The 15,536-nt window shown below is 44.5% G+C and overlaps 1 protein-coding gene across 3 annotated transcripts; it reads right to left on the reverse strand.

The window, feature by feature from the left end:
- Positions 1–1,269: 1,269 nt before the first annotated feature.
- LOC135401046 (uncharacterized) lies at positions 1,270–14,816 on the reverse strand. 3 transcript variants are annotated; one of them, XM_064633177.1, is made up of 8 exons: positions 14,713–14,816; positions 9,910–10,008; positions 8,447–8,754; positions 6,465–6,647; positions 3,695–3,829; positions 3,487–3,570; positions 2,116–2,239; positions 1,270–1,593 (listed from the first exon to the last, which is right to left on the reverse strand). In XM_064633177.1, exons 1-8 carry the CDS (start codon positions 14,733–14,735, stop codon positions 1,521–1,523), a joined length of 1,029 nt encoding a protein of 342 aa, XP_064489247.1. In that variant the 5' UTR covers positions 14,736–14,816; the 3' UTR covers positions 1,270–1,520. The 3 variants fall into 3 exon arrangements, with proteins under 3 accessions (XP_064489247.1, XP_064489248.1, XP_064489249.1); XM_064633178.1 differs by having other exon boundaries at positions 2,116–2,221; positions 14,713–14,815; XM_064633179.1 differs by lacking the exon at positions 14,713–14,816 and adding an exon at positions 12,460–12,693.
- Between the last annotated feature and the right edge of the window lie 720 nt (positions 14,817–15,536).

A 15,536-nucleotide genomic window follows, 5' to 3' on the forward strand; every position in this document is an offset into this window, starting at 1 on the left:
AAGCACGGATTGGCGAACTAATTGTCTTAAAGGTACTGTAAAGCAGCAGAAGCCGAATTTTATTTAGCGTGGCTATTCGATAGTCCAAGCCATCAGTACAAAAATGGCGCAAATTTCATTCCAATCGGTGGTGCAGTTAACTAGAAAATTACAATGAAAGATTATGGGCAACACTGTATTAGTATTCGGAAGGGATCCGTACTCTCAGCCGCGTACGGCGGCAACCACGTTGCATGCGTATAACACTGGGCCCGATAGCCGAACAGCGCTGTGTTTCTTTTTGATCTTATTTCGCAAAAAACACACACTAAACAGGGGTCTCTGCACTCCTATGGAAATATTATACGAAATAATATAGCCACCAAAAGAACAAAACGCTACAAAATAGTGCTGCATGCATAATACATATTCGACAGTGTTGCCCGCTGCACAGGGGGTTGTTCGACACCAGGCGTCGCGCCGCTGCACTACACCGGATTTTTCATGATAAATTAAAAATATTTAGAGAGTGTTGTCGGTCGTATGGTTCCGCATATGGGATTTACAAGCAAGAAAGTCTCAAGCCACGTCGCCAGCATATCCTGCTTGTCTACTGCTTTACAGTACCTTTAAGGATGGTGGTGGTCATGGTGGTGCTGGTGGAATGCCGTAGTCGGCCACGCGCAGGCGGGTAACGTCAACGTCACGACTATAATAGGGGGGATCGTGCTTCCTGGGCCGACTTCACAGAAACTGTGCCGACATTTGTCTCAAAGCATCTGAGGAAAATCCAGGAAAAATACCCAGACAGCACAGCCGGTGCGCGTATTCGAACCCGGGTCACCTCCCAGTCTCGGCGTGGAATGCCACCATCGTGGCCACTATGTCACGGGAAGTCGTAAGCATGAAGCTTTGTTTCTAGGAGGTGTTGGCTAGAGTCAACAAGATCTATACTAACCACTCCCTTCACTTCTTGGCTTTGGCATTGCTGCAGACGTCCGTATCTGCGACTCCACCTCACTTACCTCCTGCTCAACTCCTCGTTTGCTCACTCACTTTTCGCTCAGATCCTCGCTTCCCGTCTCATCTCACTGATTCCAAGGTTGCCAAGAGCGTGAACTTGATGTGAGGAGAGCTGATGTGACAGGGATTTTTGGCCCTTTGTCCTAACCCATATCACTTGTCCTAAACTATATCCTTTGTCACAACCACCCTTTTAGGATAAAATTTTCTAATGCGCGTGGTGCACGATATGCCCATAGGGCACGATTACTATGGTGATACTTCAGGTCGTTGTACATAATTTATTTTGTGACTGGAGTACAGAAAACCACGTGAAAAGTACTTCGCGATGTAATATGGTGATCGTGAGCGGTGCCATTATGAATTTTAACAATGAAGAACAGCCAAGCATCGCATGATAATTTTGTGATATGTACTGTGACTGAACAGATATCGGCACGTTGTGCAAATTAAGGCAATGACTGTGCGGTCATTGGCAGTGACTAGATTCCGCAGAGTGCGGCAAATCAGGGGACGCCTCAACAGGTGGCGCTGTTGTTCATTGGAATGACGTAAATGGAAGGTGTCTGCGTCTTGCTCACTTTTCCGTACCTGCGAAGGAAATACACAGTACATTTTTTACACCTTCCGCGGGAGTAAATGTCTTGTCCTACGGCACACACCCTTGTGTTGTAAATTTCAGCACATGCAGAAGGGTGCTTTGTAAAACACCCTATACCAAATGGTGTATAGAAGAATCGCCATTTCAATGAGCATCTTCTTCATAAAGAAGGCGCCACTTCATAGGGGGTGTATTCCGTTTCAGATGGCTATTTTGCAAACATGTTTTTCAAAAGCTATTGGACCTTTCAGAGGAGCCGGCGGAATAAAAGAACGGGTGTTTATTTATAGAAGCAGCTGTTTTACACGCTGAAAGGCGTAGAAAAATTTACTGCGTATGCATGACGTACGAGCAGTGCAGAAGACATCTCAATATATATGTGCTGTCCCAAACAGGGATATTTAAAATGCCGAGGAATCAGTTAGTATACACTTCCATCATTGTTCAATACATGAATTGAGATTCCTACAGAATAACATGAATTGCAACCGTATATCGCAGAAGCCCTTTACCTCCGACAACGATGCAATAAGACGGCCAGGAAAATGAGAAGGAAGAGGCCGACGAGAGCCAGAAGCGCCAAGATAGCTGCTTGCCCCGTTGATACGGGAGGAGGATCTAGGGAAAAGAAAAGCTCTACTTCTCATGGACGTATCCACTGGCACAGAAACAGCCCCTCTGACATGAAACACATTTTAAACCTAATTATCTCTATATCTAATAATCGCATTGAGAAAGCTTTAGCCGTTGCCTAATTAACCGAATGCCGTACACTCCTAAAAATGAACTTCACCGCATAGCACGCTCCTAGCCAACCATTATCTCGAATGATATCGTTATCTGCCCCGATTTGTTGAAAGCAGGGGGCGTACGCTTTTCTGTGATAATTATGAACAGCATAAGTGTCACAGAAATGGCGTACGCCCCCCGTTTTCAACAAATCAGGGCAGATAACGATATCATTCGAGATAATGGTTGGCTAGGAGCGTGCTATGCGGTGAAGTTCATTTTTAAGAGTGTATATAGAAAGCGGGTCATGCTGCACTATAGCTGCAGGTAGGTTATGTCGATTTACTACCTTTTGTTTTCTTTTTTTTTCTTTTTGCGGTGTATCAATGTGCGAATCTTTGGTTTTATCGCTTTTAGAATCTTTTTGTAGTGTACCAATCTTTCAGACCTCAGGTCGCCCCACATCTCCCGTGCACTCTTAAAAATGAACATCACCGCATAGCACGCTCCTAGCCAACCACCATCTCGATTGATATCGTTATCTGCCCTGATTTGCTGAAAACGGGGGGCGTACGCCATTTTTGTGACAATTATGAACAGCATAAGTGTCACAAAAAAGGCGTACGCCTACCGTTTTGAACAAATCAGGGCATATAGCAATATCATTCGAGTTCATGGTTGGCTAGGAGCATGCTACACTCTTAAAAATGAACTTCACCTCATAGCATGCTCCTAGCCAACCATCAACTCGAATGATATTGTTGCCCTGATTTGTTCAAAACGGTAGGCGTACGCCTTTTTTGTGACACTTATGCTGTTCATAATTGTCAGAAAAATGGCGTACGCCCCCCGTTTTCAGCAAATCAGGGCGGATAACGATATCAATCGAGATGGTGGTTGGCTAGGAGCGTGCTATGCGGTGAAGTTCATTTTTAAGAGTGTATGAGGTGAGGTTCATTTTTAAGAGTGTGGAGAGGGGCATCCAGTGCCTCAGCCCTGCTCTGTTGCGCAAGTCTTTGCGTTTCCTGCATCGGTGTCTTCTTTTCTCACCTGCGCTGCTTTTATAGTAACGACATTCAATGACGTAGACATTGAAATTGCATGAAGATCGTCGCCACTCAACATAGAAACCGAGTCATGTTTATTATACTTACCACGCTGGCACACGCTGTCAATACAGATCAAATCATTAAGTCTGCACTGCCAGTTTCCAGCGCAGGGCTCGCCGACTTCTGATGCTGCGAAGCCGCGCAAACAGAAACCAAGAAAGAAAAGAACATTACTTTACTTTGTGTTTTACAGAACGACTTCTTGCCATGCAGCAGGGCCACTTCAGCCCTATAGCTGAAGTACTCAGTATACCTTTGAAACACTCAGAGTAATCATCGTTCGCCACGTATCCCTGTGTGCACTGGCAGGTACCGTCCACGCATTCGGCGTATTGAGTAAACCACGAGCATTGGTGAGGTTCGTGGCACGTCACACCGAGTTTTGAACCTGGTGGAGAAATCACAACTTATCGAATAATCGTCTCGAGCGTTCTTTTGAGAACGGCAGCGGTGTCAGGAAAACCGATTTTTAAAACCCCAATAATTAAAAAGTTAATTAACGAAATGTAATTAATGCATCGGCTTGGGAGGTTGCTGGTGCCGTCGTAAAGTGTGGCTTTGGCGTAGAACATATTGTCGTCAACTGATCTCGCGTCGATTTTCTGCAAACCCGAAAGTTATAGTCTTTGGAGCCGGGCAAAAAAGGATCCGTTAGAGGTACAAAGTTGCGATCAACGGGTTTCGTGTCGTTGTATCGCTCGCTACAACTTTCTCATTGACATTTTGGCTCTAATCCTTAGAATTAAAAAACTGACTAATTAATTTCACTAATTAATGAAGTACAAAACAAAAATAGTTTGACTATCATCACACCACTTGGTCTATGCAATCCGTCTATTTGGTGTGCGATGAAGTATTCTATTTTGAAACTTTGACTCAATTTTTCGTGAAACACCCTGTATATATATATATATAATTTTTTCTCCCTTGATTCCTGGATGCGCGCGATTTGCGTGGGTCGGCCTGTGACAGGTAGCCCCCCCCCCCCCCCCCTCCCAAAAGCTCCCCGTGGCCACGCCACTAATATGAACACACCATGGTGAACCTGCCACCTGGAAATCCATGGATTTCCTTAGTACCCTCTTCAGTCCCAATTTTTTTCAGGTCCTACTTTCGAAACAAATTGCACACAACAAAACCTTTCGCGCTACTCGGTAAAATGACACACACACTTGCATCAGACGTCTTCACCTGAAATTTTTTTGGATGGCCCTCTGTACTCCTTTAAGCGTCGTGATATAGCAGGCGACACACACTTGTGCAACAATTGTGCAACCCACAATTGTGCAACCCACCATATCTCCATATTTTTCTTCACATATCCACCGTATCCATTCATCCGTAATACGTATCGAACCGTTACTTCTCTATATATACGATGCAACATTTCTAAAGTAGAGGTATACAGCAACCCAGATACATTTTCCTCTTTTGAGGCGCTGGCGTTGGGAGCCGAACCAAATTCCAAATTTGCCCCGCTCTTCGTCAGCCGACTGGAAAAATGAGACACGAAACATGGGTATCGGGTCTTTCAGTGGAGAGCGCGCGAGTTTGTTGAGCGAGGACTACCGGAAAAAGTAGGGTTGTTTTGCTTCTGTGGAAGGTTCTTGCGCATACTTGGAGAAAACGCCGTTGTCCTCCTGTGAGGTTATACGACAGACTGCTATATACGGTCTGTCAGAAACTGTAGCGGAGGAATGGTGGAGTGCCTAGCTCTATTTTCCAATGAGGGCCTTCAGCACAAAACCGGAAAGGTGGATTCCCGTTTCGAAATGACGAATCGTGTTTTCCCGCAACGAATAGAACCTTACGATCCCTCCCTGGTAATGAGATAGGCCAAAATACGGTAAAGTTTACAGTCTGTAATATTGCGTATTATTGTTTCGGTATTCTTCTGTCCTTCCCTTTTTTTTTACGACGAGTATTTCTTGCCGAACTAACGACTTGGCCTGTCAGCTTCGTTGCGTCTGGTTCGCGCAAGGCTGACGATATAATTCTGGACGCCTGACAAACACTACGTATTCAATTCTCACTGTGCCAACTGTTCTGGGCGCGATCCATGACCGGAAGAAAAACGCTCGCTGAAAACTTCCGCTTGAGAAATTCGTTTTGTAATTAGAAAATTAAAATGTTCTGCTAGAAAAAAAAATCTTTTAAATCTCAGGGATACCAACATATTGCGCGTCGTATTCAAGTGAGCATAATCGTCATCTCATTTCGTCGTCTCGTACAGAAAACGGCACCAACGCAGGGACCTTTCTTTGTTGGGAAGGAAATTAAAAAGTTGAAAGTCAGGAAAGAATTCTGTTGGCACGCATGGCTCTGGCGTGCCGTATGATGCTTTATTTGAACCTCGCTCTCTGGACAACGCTTTATTTAGAACCAACTTTTGTTCAACGGGTGAACTAACCATTAATTCATTCATTGTATGCGGATTCACTTGTGTGGATGCCTCCGTTTGCACATGATACGATACCCACAACGATTAGATGACCATTTTGGAGCAAGTTCTTATTGACTGTGCACAAAGAGATGCGGAATATCTACTATACAGCAACTGTTTGACGCATAGAATTTACGTCCGATCGTTTACGTGCAACGTTTTGGCGTTACGGTTTTACGCGTAGGGCAAATTAATTAAAAGAATGCAATCATTATAATTATACCCATTTTGATTAATTAGGTTAATGAACCAACTCAATAAAATCGACTCAAATGCAATAAAAACGAATTTTTTCAAAATTAATTAAATTATAGATTAAATTAAAATACTTTAACCTAACATTGGAATAAAATACAAATAGGTCACCAGCGTAAATTCGAAACATCGTGTCCCTCTCTGAATGAGAGAGGCTGCTAAGCCTTTTCCGTGTCTCAACTATAAAATTGAATTGCCTTTGCTGATCCATTAATTCGGCGCGACATTATGTCCCTTCCATCCATTGTACACTTCCATCTTCTGCTAGTGCAGACCTGCGCCGGTCGACTGACTTTTTGGCTCGCATGACACGACGGCTCCTTACCTTTATCACACATGAATCGCTGGGGATAAAATATGGGGTAGTCGTCCTTGCATTGGCAAGAATACTTGGTGGGCGAAAGCCTCGCAGGAGGAGTGACGAGGTAGCAGTCCGTGTTGAGGTCTACGCATGGCTGCGTTCCGTTCTCGAATCTGCATGGTTCTCCCCAGTGAGCTGCCCTATAATCTGAAACAGACACGTTTCACGCGACAGTTCCATGCAAGATTGATTTTATTACGTTATAATATTAATCGCGCTCGTCTGAGGAAGATAAATCAATGAGGAACATCACTCATAAGAATGGTTGGGAGCAGGGATGGGCACAAATACATCTTTTTAGTGTTTAAATATAAATACAAATTACTTTGCTGAAAGAGGTATTCAAATACTCTGCATAAATACTGTTCAATTTGAGTATTTAAATACAAAATATAAATACAGTATTTGAATACCATAAATACTGTGAGGAAGATGTCATGTGGAATTAGAGAAATAATGATGAACATAACAACAAATCAGCTAGGAACAATAGCATTTATTTGTTAGACTGTTATGGCGATTTTAATATTAGAAGTTTCTCGAAGCCTGCATCATAGGTCTGCTGTTCGGCCGTAGAATCTGATTCGCAAAGGAGAACACCTTTCCACAGGTGTCGACGAAGAAAGGCGCGTATTAAATTTGACGATGATGCTTGGTACAACAAGGTAGTCGGGTAGTCCCAACCGTTGGCCGCAACAACAGTGAAAAACCCGCCATTTAAAATAGTTTGTCGCATGTGTGTGCTTGCGAAAAGACGGCATAACTGCGCGGCTCTCCAGACGCTGCTATGCCCTTCTTACAGGAAGGTCAAATGCAGGGTAACTTTGAGATATGAGTCAGTATCTTGCGGATTTAGGAGTATTTATAAATTATTTGCAAAAATAAATACCCAAAAATTTGTATTGAAATATAATTATAAATACATTGTTCAAGTCTGTATTTAAATATAAAATATCAATACATGTATTTATATTTTAAATACTATTTTAATTACAATGTATTTAAATACTGCCCATCCCTGGTTGGGAGTATATTCCACGCGTAAGGAGAGTCAGTCTATATCTGTGTGGGGACATACCGCACGTGCCGCAACGTAGGTAGGACGGCGGAAAATTTTGGTCGCCGAGGGTTCTTTAACGTGCACGAGAAAAAGCAACATACTTACGATGTGCAATATGGTCGTAAATGAATATTTCTACGAACTTGTACCAAAATGCAAAGCGGGGTCGTTCCTAATATATTCTCGCGTTTCTTGAACGAGTGTGCAATGCACCCTAATATTCCTCCTATACGGCAAAGCTTTCCGCTTTCACGCAAAATCATTCCCATCGCACTTCAGAATTATTGTGCACACTGGAGGGATCACTGGAAAGGGATACAGTGGAGGGCAGTAGTACAATCAGTAAGTACGTGCGATTTCTTCCCTCCCACACTCTTAAAAATGAACTTCACCGCATAGCACGCTCCTAGCCAACCATCATATCGAATAATATCGTTATCTTCCCTGATTTGTTGAGAACAGAAGGCGTACACCTTTTCTGTGACACTTATGGTGTTCATAATTGTCCCAAAAAAGGCGTACGCCTCCCGTTTTCAACAAATCAGGGCAGATAACGATATCATTCGAGATTATGGTTGGCTAGGAGTGTGGTATGCGGTGAAGTTCATTTCTAAGAGTGCACTCTCCAGGTTCGACACCACCAGGAAATTCCTCATGGGGCGTGCGTTCTTTTCGATTCCGAATCAAACGACGCAGACTGCGGTGGCTGATGAAACACCGGGCGGTCGGTTGGGCACATCGCTAACTCACCGGCGCTAAAGCAACGGTGAAAGGACAACAGTCGACATAGAGTCAACCAGTGGTAAAAGTGTCAGTGGCAGGACCTAAGCCCATACATCTCTGATGGTTAGCTTATGGCTACAGTCTTATACTGCAACGGGCTCACCTGTAAGCGCTAGGTAGACTGTGTCTGACCCGACTGTTATCTTAATAGTTCCGATGGGTGCCGGGTCTGCGGTGCAGGTGTATGGTCCACTGTCACCTTCTTTCAGATTTCGCACTTCCAAGTAGGTGACCGAGCCCTCCTCCTCCGAGGAAACGGTTACAGTACGCCTTTTGTCGCTGACGATCAACGTGTCGTTGTGCAGCCACCGTACGTCGGAAATCTTATCCTTATGCTCGTGGCCGATAAACCTGCACTCGTACCGAACGTAGTCATCGTAGCCCATGGTGATATTGCGTGGGTATATGATCCTGTAGAAGAAAGAAAGGAGAAGGAAGATAAGATTTTAAAAAAGTGTGCATATAAACAGCAAAACATAAGGAACGATGAAAATAACGGTAGTATAGCATAGTATTGTGCTGTGCTACACACTCTTAAAAATGAACTTCACCTCATAGCACGCTCCTAGCCAACCATACTCTCGAATGATATCGTTATCTGACCTGATTTGTTGAAAACAGGAGGCGTACGCCTTTTCTGTGACACTTATGCTGTTCATAATTGTCACAAAAAAGGCGTACGCCTCCCGTTTCCAACAAATCAGGGCAGATAAAGATATCATTCGAGAGTATGGTTGGCTAGGAGCGTGCTATGCGGTGAAGTTCATTTCTAAGAGTGCAGGCACTGAATCAAACTAGTGGGGCGACGAGATTTTTTACTTTTGCAAGCAGAAGCTATAGGCTACACAATGAAATGCGTTTAAACGGCTTAAACAGTATAGAGACCTTTTGTAATTGTTTTGTAGTTTGTTGAATATTAACGGCCTCGAAAGAGCCATAACGCAATCGGCCTATTCTTTTGAAACCGCTGATATGGTATTGCTTAACTTTGATTTGACAACACAGCTTATCGTATACTATTCGTAAAATATTTTCTGTCTACAAAATTACTACAGTACCTACAGTTCTTTGCGCACTCCTGGACCTCCATGGCAGAAACTCCCTTCCCATAATGAATATTTTCAGCACCTCCACTAGACACATCGTTTTCGTTAAATTTCCGAATACACAGATTATAAAATCTCTCCTAATAAAGCAATAAAAGATGCATAGATATGTATATCGAGCACACGAACTTCCATGTGCTCCGTAGGAACGCTGCAAAGCAGCAGACAAGACGAAGCAAAAAGGGGCGTTTCCTATAGATGACAATCTGCGCTTGATGAAGAGCACTCCAACCACGTTTTCTGAAGGGAATATTTCTATTCATTTGCAAAATTTATTTCGTCGTGTCCGTCAGGATCATTTTTCCCAGTTCAGAGAAACTGTACAACGCCTGTCCGTGACGCCCCTTATACCAGTCCAGGAAGTGTCTCACATCGTTGTCCCTAGGACACGTTAATTCTCGACACAGACCAAGAGCGTGTTCAAGAATATATTCCCCAACTGTGCTGAACCATAACTTACACTGGACGGATGTCGACGTCGGTGGCACTGGTGCGACGGTCGAGCACGGCTGAGAGAAAGGCAAGCACAGCCAAAATGCAGTGACACATTCCGCAACACCTGAAAACGAGAAGTCACCCATGTATATAGGCATTTGGAGTATAGAGAGTTCTTGCACTGCATTTTTGATTGGAGTTCGTTCTTTAAATAGGCACCTCGCCTTCTCAAGCGGACCACAGCGCAGATAGGGTGTCCAGACCACGACCTACTAGATTATAGCAACCGTGTCATTTGCACCCCTTCCCAGCGCCGCATTTGGAGGCTAGCGGTGGCGCTACAGCCATCGGCCCGTTTATTCCTTCCTCAGTTGCTATAATACCAATACCATGCCATACCGTGCTTTCAGACATATGTCGGCACAGTTGCCTTAGAAGTCGGCGCAGGACGCACATTCCAACAGGGCATCAGTCGTGACGTTGCCCACTTCTGCTGTGAGGCAGATAACGGCGAGTCCTTTCACCACCACCACCACCACCACCACAATAATACCATGCACTTGAGGTTACCTTAGGATTTCTGTACAAGCTGTGCACGTCCCACGGGAGATGCTTTCTTGCTAAAGTTGTATATTGGTTATCATCACCATTCTACGAGTGTTCGTGGGAACTGTTGCTGTCGTGGATGTCAGTATGGTCGTATGGATGGAGGTCGTACGTCCGCTTCTCCACGTTCAGAATTCAAATTTCCATTATCCAATCATGATCTCGCGTATCGATGCGTAACGCCCCTAGCGGATAGTGCGGACGGGCTCCTACATAGTAGCTGCCGATTATGACGCGGTTGCCGATTATGACGTGGTATTCCTGGAAATCGTTTGCGTAGTTCGCCAAGGTAACGCCATCTTTCATTCTACAAGGGACAATTTATGCCTCATTAACGTGCGTGTAGAACATAAGCTTTCTATCGAACGTCTTTTACGCTAGTCTCAGTTTACGACGCTGCTACGAGAGGCACACCGGGAACGCGCTTGAGACAGCTGTGTCGGCATTGAAGGAAAGTGCGCATCGACATCAGCGCGCAAACTAATCCGTGTTGATACATACAGTGCTCGATATAACTTGCTAAGCAACTAGAATGGTCGAAATACCCGTGAAACTTCAGAAAAGTGTTCATTACAAATTTATTTTCCAGAGGCCCTATTCTCGTCGAAGTAATCGACCTCGATGACTGTGTGTCACGCGCGTCATTGGTCGTTACGTGAGGAAGGCGTGAAAAACAGAAATGAATGTCACGCGCCCTCGACCGATAGTCGAGGTCTTGAGCCTGCTCGTGATAAAGTAGATAAAGCACGAAGAATGCAGGATCAAGTGAAGGACGATTGGTTGAGGGTCCGTGGCATTCACCTCTGTTCTTCACGCCTTCTTCACGTAACATCCAATGCACAGGCGAGACATAAAGTAATCAAGGTCGATTACTTTGACGAGAATAGGTCCCCTGCTGTATCCGTCGAGATTGAGGGATTCGTGTAGGCCACATTACAGGTGGTTAGACAGGAACACAACATGACGGCATAGTCGAAGAAAGGAAAATATTCTTGCTTTATGCTCCCTCACTAGGGTGCACTGTGACAACAACGCGGTCATGCACTGGGTGTCGGTGCAATGGATGTCAGTAGTTATACAAGAACAGTGACATTTCGATATAGACGTGGCTCATTGCATCAGGTTGGGATCGTACTATACGCGTCAGAGCACTGAGTAAAAATAATTATTATTCTTCGTGTCAAAGTCCGCGAGATACAAAGCCCCCAGCAAACTTCCGCGTAATGACGTCAGGGACTCTGACGTCAGAGGAGCCTGGCCATTCTTCTTGGTTCTCCAGAGAACGTGACCTCGCCCTCGGCCGCCTCACTGGTGGCGACACCTGCCGTGACGTCAGAGCGGGATTAGTTTCGGTATTCGCGATGATGATTTTTCTACCTGTCTATTACCCACCATTGCTGTGGGATCTTGCGGGGTCTTGGTCCACTTGGTTCACATGAATGCATATTGTCTTTTACATCTTGTAAATTTTATACGTATCTGGGATATAGCCCGAGGCAAAGCGTCACAATGATTTTTATATATGGTCTCACCGGACAGAAAAAAAAAAAAAAAAAAAAACGAGAATAAAAGAAGTCGCAAATAACCGTTGCAGTAATTATTGTACGCTGAGAAACAATTACAAAACAGGAAGCGAAATAACCTAGCTAGCAACCTAATGGTATACAGCACAGCTGAAGCGCACATGATGAAGGCTGATTCAACGTTCACACATTGTAGTGAATCATTTAAACCAAGGATTAAACCAGCCAGACCCCCTCCCCCTACACCGCCCTAACACCCCTCCCCACAACATATGGCGACACCCCTGTTATCTTCCTTTCCTGTATACACCCCCTACAGGGGCGTCTTTGGTTTTTCAGCCTTAGATACATATCGGCAGTGATGGCACACCGTCACTGTAATAATGACCCCTTCTCCATTTCTCCAACACCACCCCGTACTCGATCAACCACTGGTCCACACTCACCTCTTTCGATGTCGCTAACGCTTCTGCATCCCCGACAGTGCCATCGACGTTCCGCGTGTTTTGTGGCGGATTTTAGACACGCTCTTCCTCGCAGAAGAGAAAGACACGACACAATTCCGAACGCATCTGACGTACGTGCTATGTGTTTCCCGCCATTCTACCTGTCAGAGAGAACAAGGCTACTCCTTGCCGTAGCACATGCGCCGAGGCATCTGTACGCATTGTATTGCCTGTACGCCTTCTGTAAACGAGACCGGATATTACGTATATCTCCCTTCCACCTGTTGCCGCTTGAGTCGTGGTTGGAGTTTGGAGCATTCCGCGTGCTTTATGCCGGCGTATGCGATGCCGCATGGAACATGCACAATGCATATTCGTGCGTAGTACCTCGCAAGGACGCGCTTTCTGTGTGTTTTTTTCTCTCTCCACTAATTGGCCTTATGTACGTGTTTCTGAGATGTTACGCGGGAGCAAGAAAGAGGTGCATAGTGCACAAGAAGCATGTTGCCTCAGCTGTGTTAGCAAGGTAGTGGTACACAGTAACTTTTGAATACCTTTACTTTCAGTGTGTGGGAGTGGTATTTTAATAAATAAACACCCTTTCATTGATTTTCCAGGCTCAATGGAAACGTGTAATAACAGTGTTGAAAATGGCATTTGCAAAACACTGCTGCCTAAGACTGTGCAAGAGTGCATAATATTCCCTTATTGTCGTTTTGTTATCAGGAACCATGCTGGTTGTAGCGGTATCGCGTATCTATATGCAAAAGGAAAGCAGAACCGCTTTGTATAGGCATCTGTACAGAGCAAAAAGGGCATGGTCTGAGGCATTGCTTCACCCTGAGAAATGTGATTGATCACCAAGGTTGCTGAATGCCTAACGTTTTTTTAAAGAAGTAGTGTTTGTTACATGAGAACGTAATACAGCCCACTGAAATGGTGTCCTCTGGAGAAGACACCTTTTGAAATTGTGCTTTTTGTGGAACAGACCATTTAGAAGAGTTTTACAAAACACCTCTCTGTATGGTGTAAAACTTGCACCATGGAGGTGTCTAACGTATGACAGAACATTTACGCCTGAAACGTGCAAAAAAAGAAAAACAATTATGTGTATGACGTAAAACGAAGCAACCCCCCATTCATTATCGTAAAATTAAACGTGTTGTAAAATGCACCAAGGAGTTGAGCTTCGGTAACGACTTCCTGCTTTGGTCGCGATATTTCCATTATACATCTCAGATCGGTACGAAATTGTATTTTCATTACAAACTTCGGTACAAAATTGGGCTCGTTTTCAAATTGTACTCAATTTTGGGAACAACGTTTTACTAAAGGGAACGACTTAAAATGCTCGCAACAAGCAACGCTAGTTTCCATGTTTTAAATATTGCTGTATATACACATGGCAACGCGACATCGTTCTGGTTACAGTCACTTCCAGAACTGTCATATAGTGACTGTAGTTCCGGTATTCCATAGCACTGAGATATTTCCCGACAAGAGCATTTTTCAGCACTTTTGTGCCGCTGCAGGGCGTGGCTTGAATGAGCACAAGGTGGGGAACGACATCGAAACGCGAAAATATCATCAGAGTAACTGGTGCGCTAGCGGTCATTAAATCGTAATCTAGTTGACGTCTCAGTTATAGTCACCTCGATGTTCATAAAATACGGTGATAATTCGACACAGTTACTTGTGAAGTCGTCCCAGTATGTACAATCCTCTTATAGGTCGATATGCAGCCACGTCGGTAGGCGAACAGCACGCACTGTCACCACTAATTCATCACAACCAAGGTGATCATTCATATTTGATCATTCATTTCAATATTCAAAATTGTATTAATGCTTATGTCGCGAGGGGAAATCTCAGCACACTGGGCGACGACGTGACTGAGGAACTTGCAAACTGTCACAAGAAAACTTGCTCGCAACTTAGAGACCAGCAAGCAGTCACAGTACCTGGTGATTCATAGAGACCGATACATATTTGCGAAATGTATTGAACATTATATTCTTATCATTGGCGCCCATAAGTAAATGGAACCGACTGTCCAAGTGTCTCAAGTGTCAACAAGAAAGTTCTCGACGTTTTCGCAAGACAGCATGCCCTCGGGCCGTATCCTTCCTTCCCATTTGATTTCGCACACACGGTTAGACTTCGAGCTGTACGACGCTATACGAAGCCACGGACATTCCCAGGGCAAGACAATCAGCCACGTACGCAGAGTACAAAGAAATTACACACACTTACCGGCCTCCAACTTGCGGTAACATCCATTCAAACGGGCAGGTACTCTTCTCATTCAACCGTTCGAAGTCCTTTCTAGACGACGACTGATATGATCGTCTAATACGTGTACGCGGCTCTCTTATCTCTATCGCGACGTTCCTATTTGTTAGCGATGACAACATCTCGGCAACGGACGCGACGGGATAGTATTATTCAACATATAGAGCACGGGGGGGAGTGAAATTATGACGTGGTTTCACTAGATATATTTTATTAGGTGATTATTTACATATGTCGATCAGCAATGCCTGCTGAATGAGAACTGCCTGCTGTACGAGATGGGCAGGTACTATATACAGCCGGTTGACTACCATCTGCAGCTTACGTTTGCTTGCTTGTTTTGCCAAATCACTGCATACTGAGCTAATCCATGTAACAGGGTTAAAAGAGCCAGAAAGTGGAAAGAGAATATGAAGAGGGTGACTGAAAGAACCTGTATCCGAACAAGGCTCGCGGCCTTGTAAGGGTTTAGGGTGCAAGTTGTGGTGCTGACTCTCGTTGCCAACGAGAGCCAGCACTGGAGAACACATCACAGGAGCACGTATACTATCGCCAACTAGTCGTTGGCCTTCGTATTAGGGTTCGGAGCGCGGGATCCTGGGATCCCGAAATTCCGGGATTTCGCAAGGCCAAATCCCGGAATTTCGGGATTATAAATTCCGTTTTTTTTTGTTTTTTTTTTTACAACAAATATGCGGTGGTACGAGTGAAAAGTGAAACAACGGTGTCCAACCGACCTTTTGTTTCAAGCGTCCCTTCCCCGAAAAAAATATCATTTACAATCC

The sequence above is a fragment of the Ornithodoros turicata genome, chromosome 7 (assembly GCF_037126465.1).
Source record: "Ornithodoros turicata isolate Travis chromosome 7, ASM3712646v1, whole genome shotgun sequence".
Lineage (NCBI taxonomy): Eukaryota > Metazoa > Arthropoda > Arachnida > Ixodida > Argasidae > Ornithodoros > Ornithodoros turicata.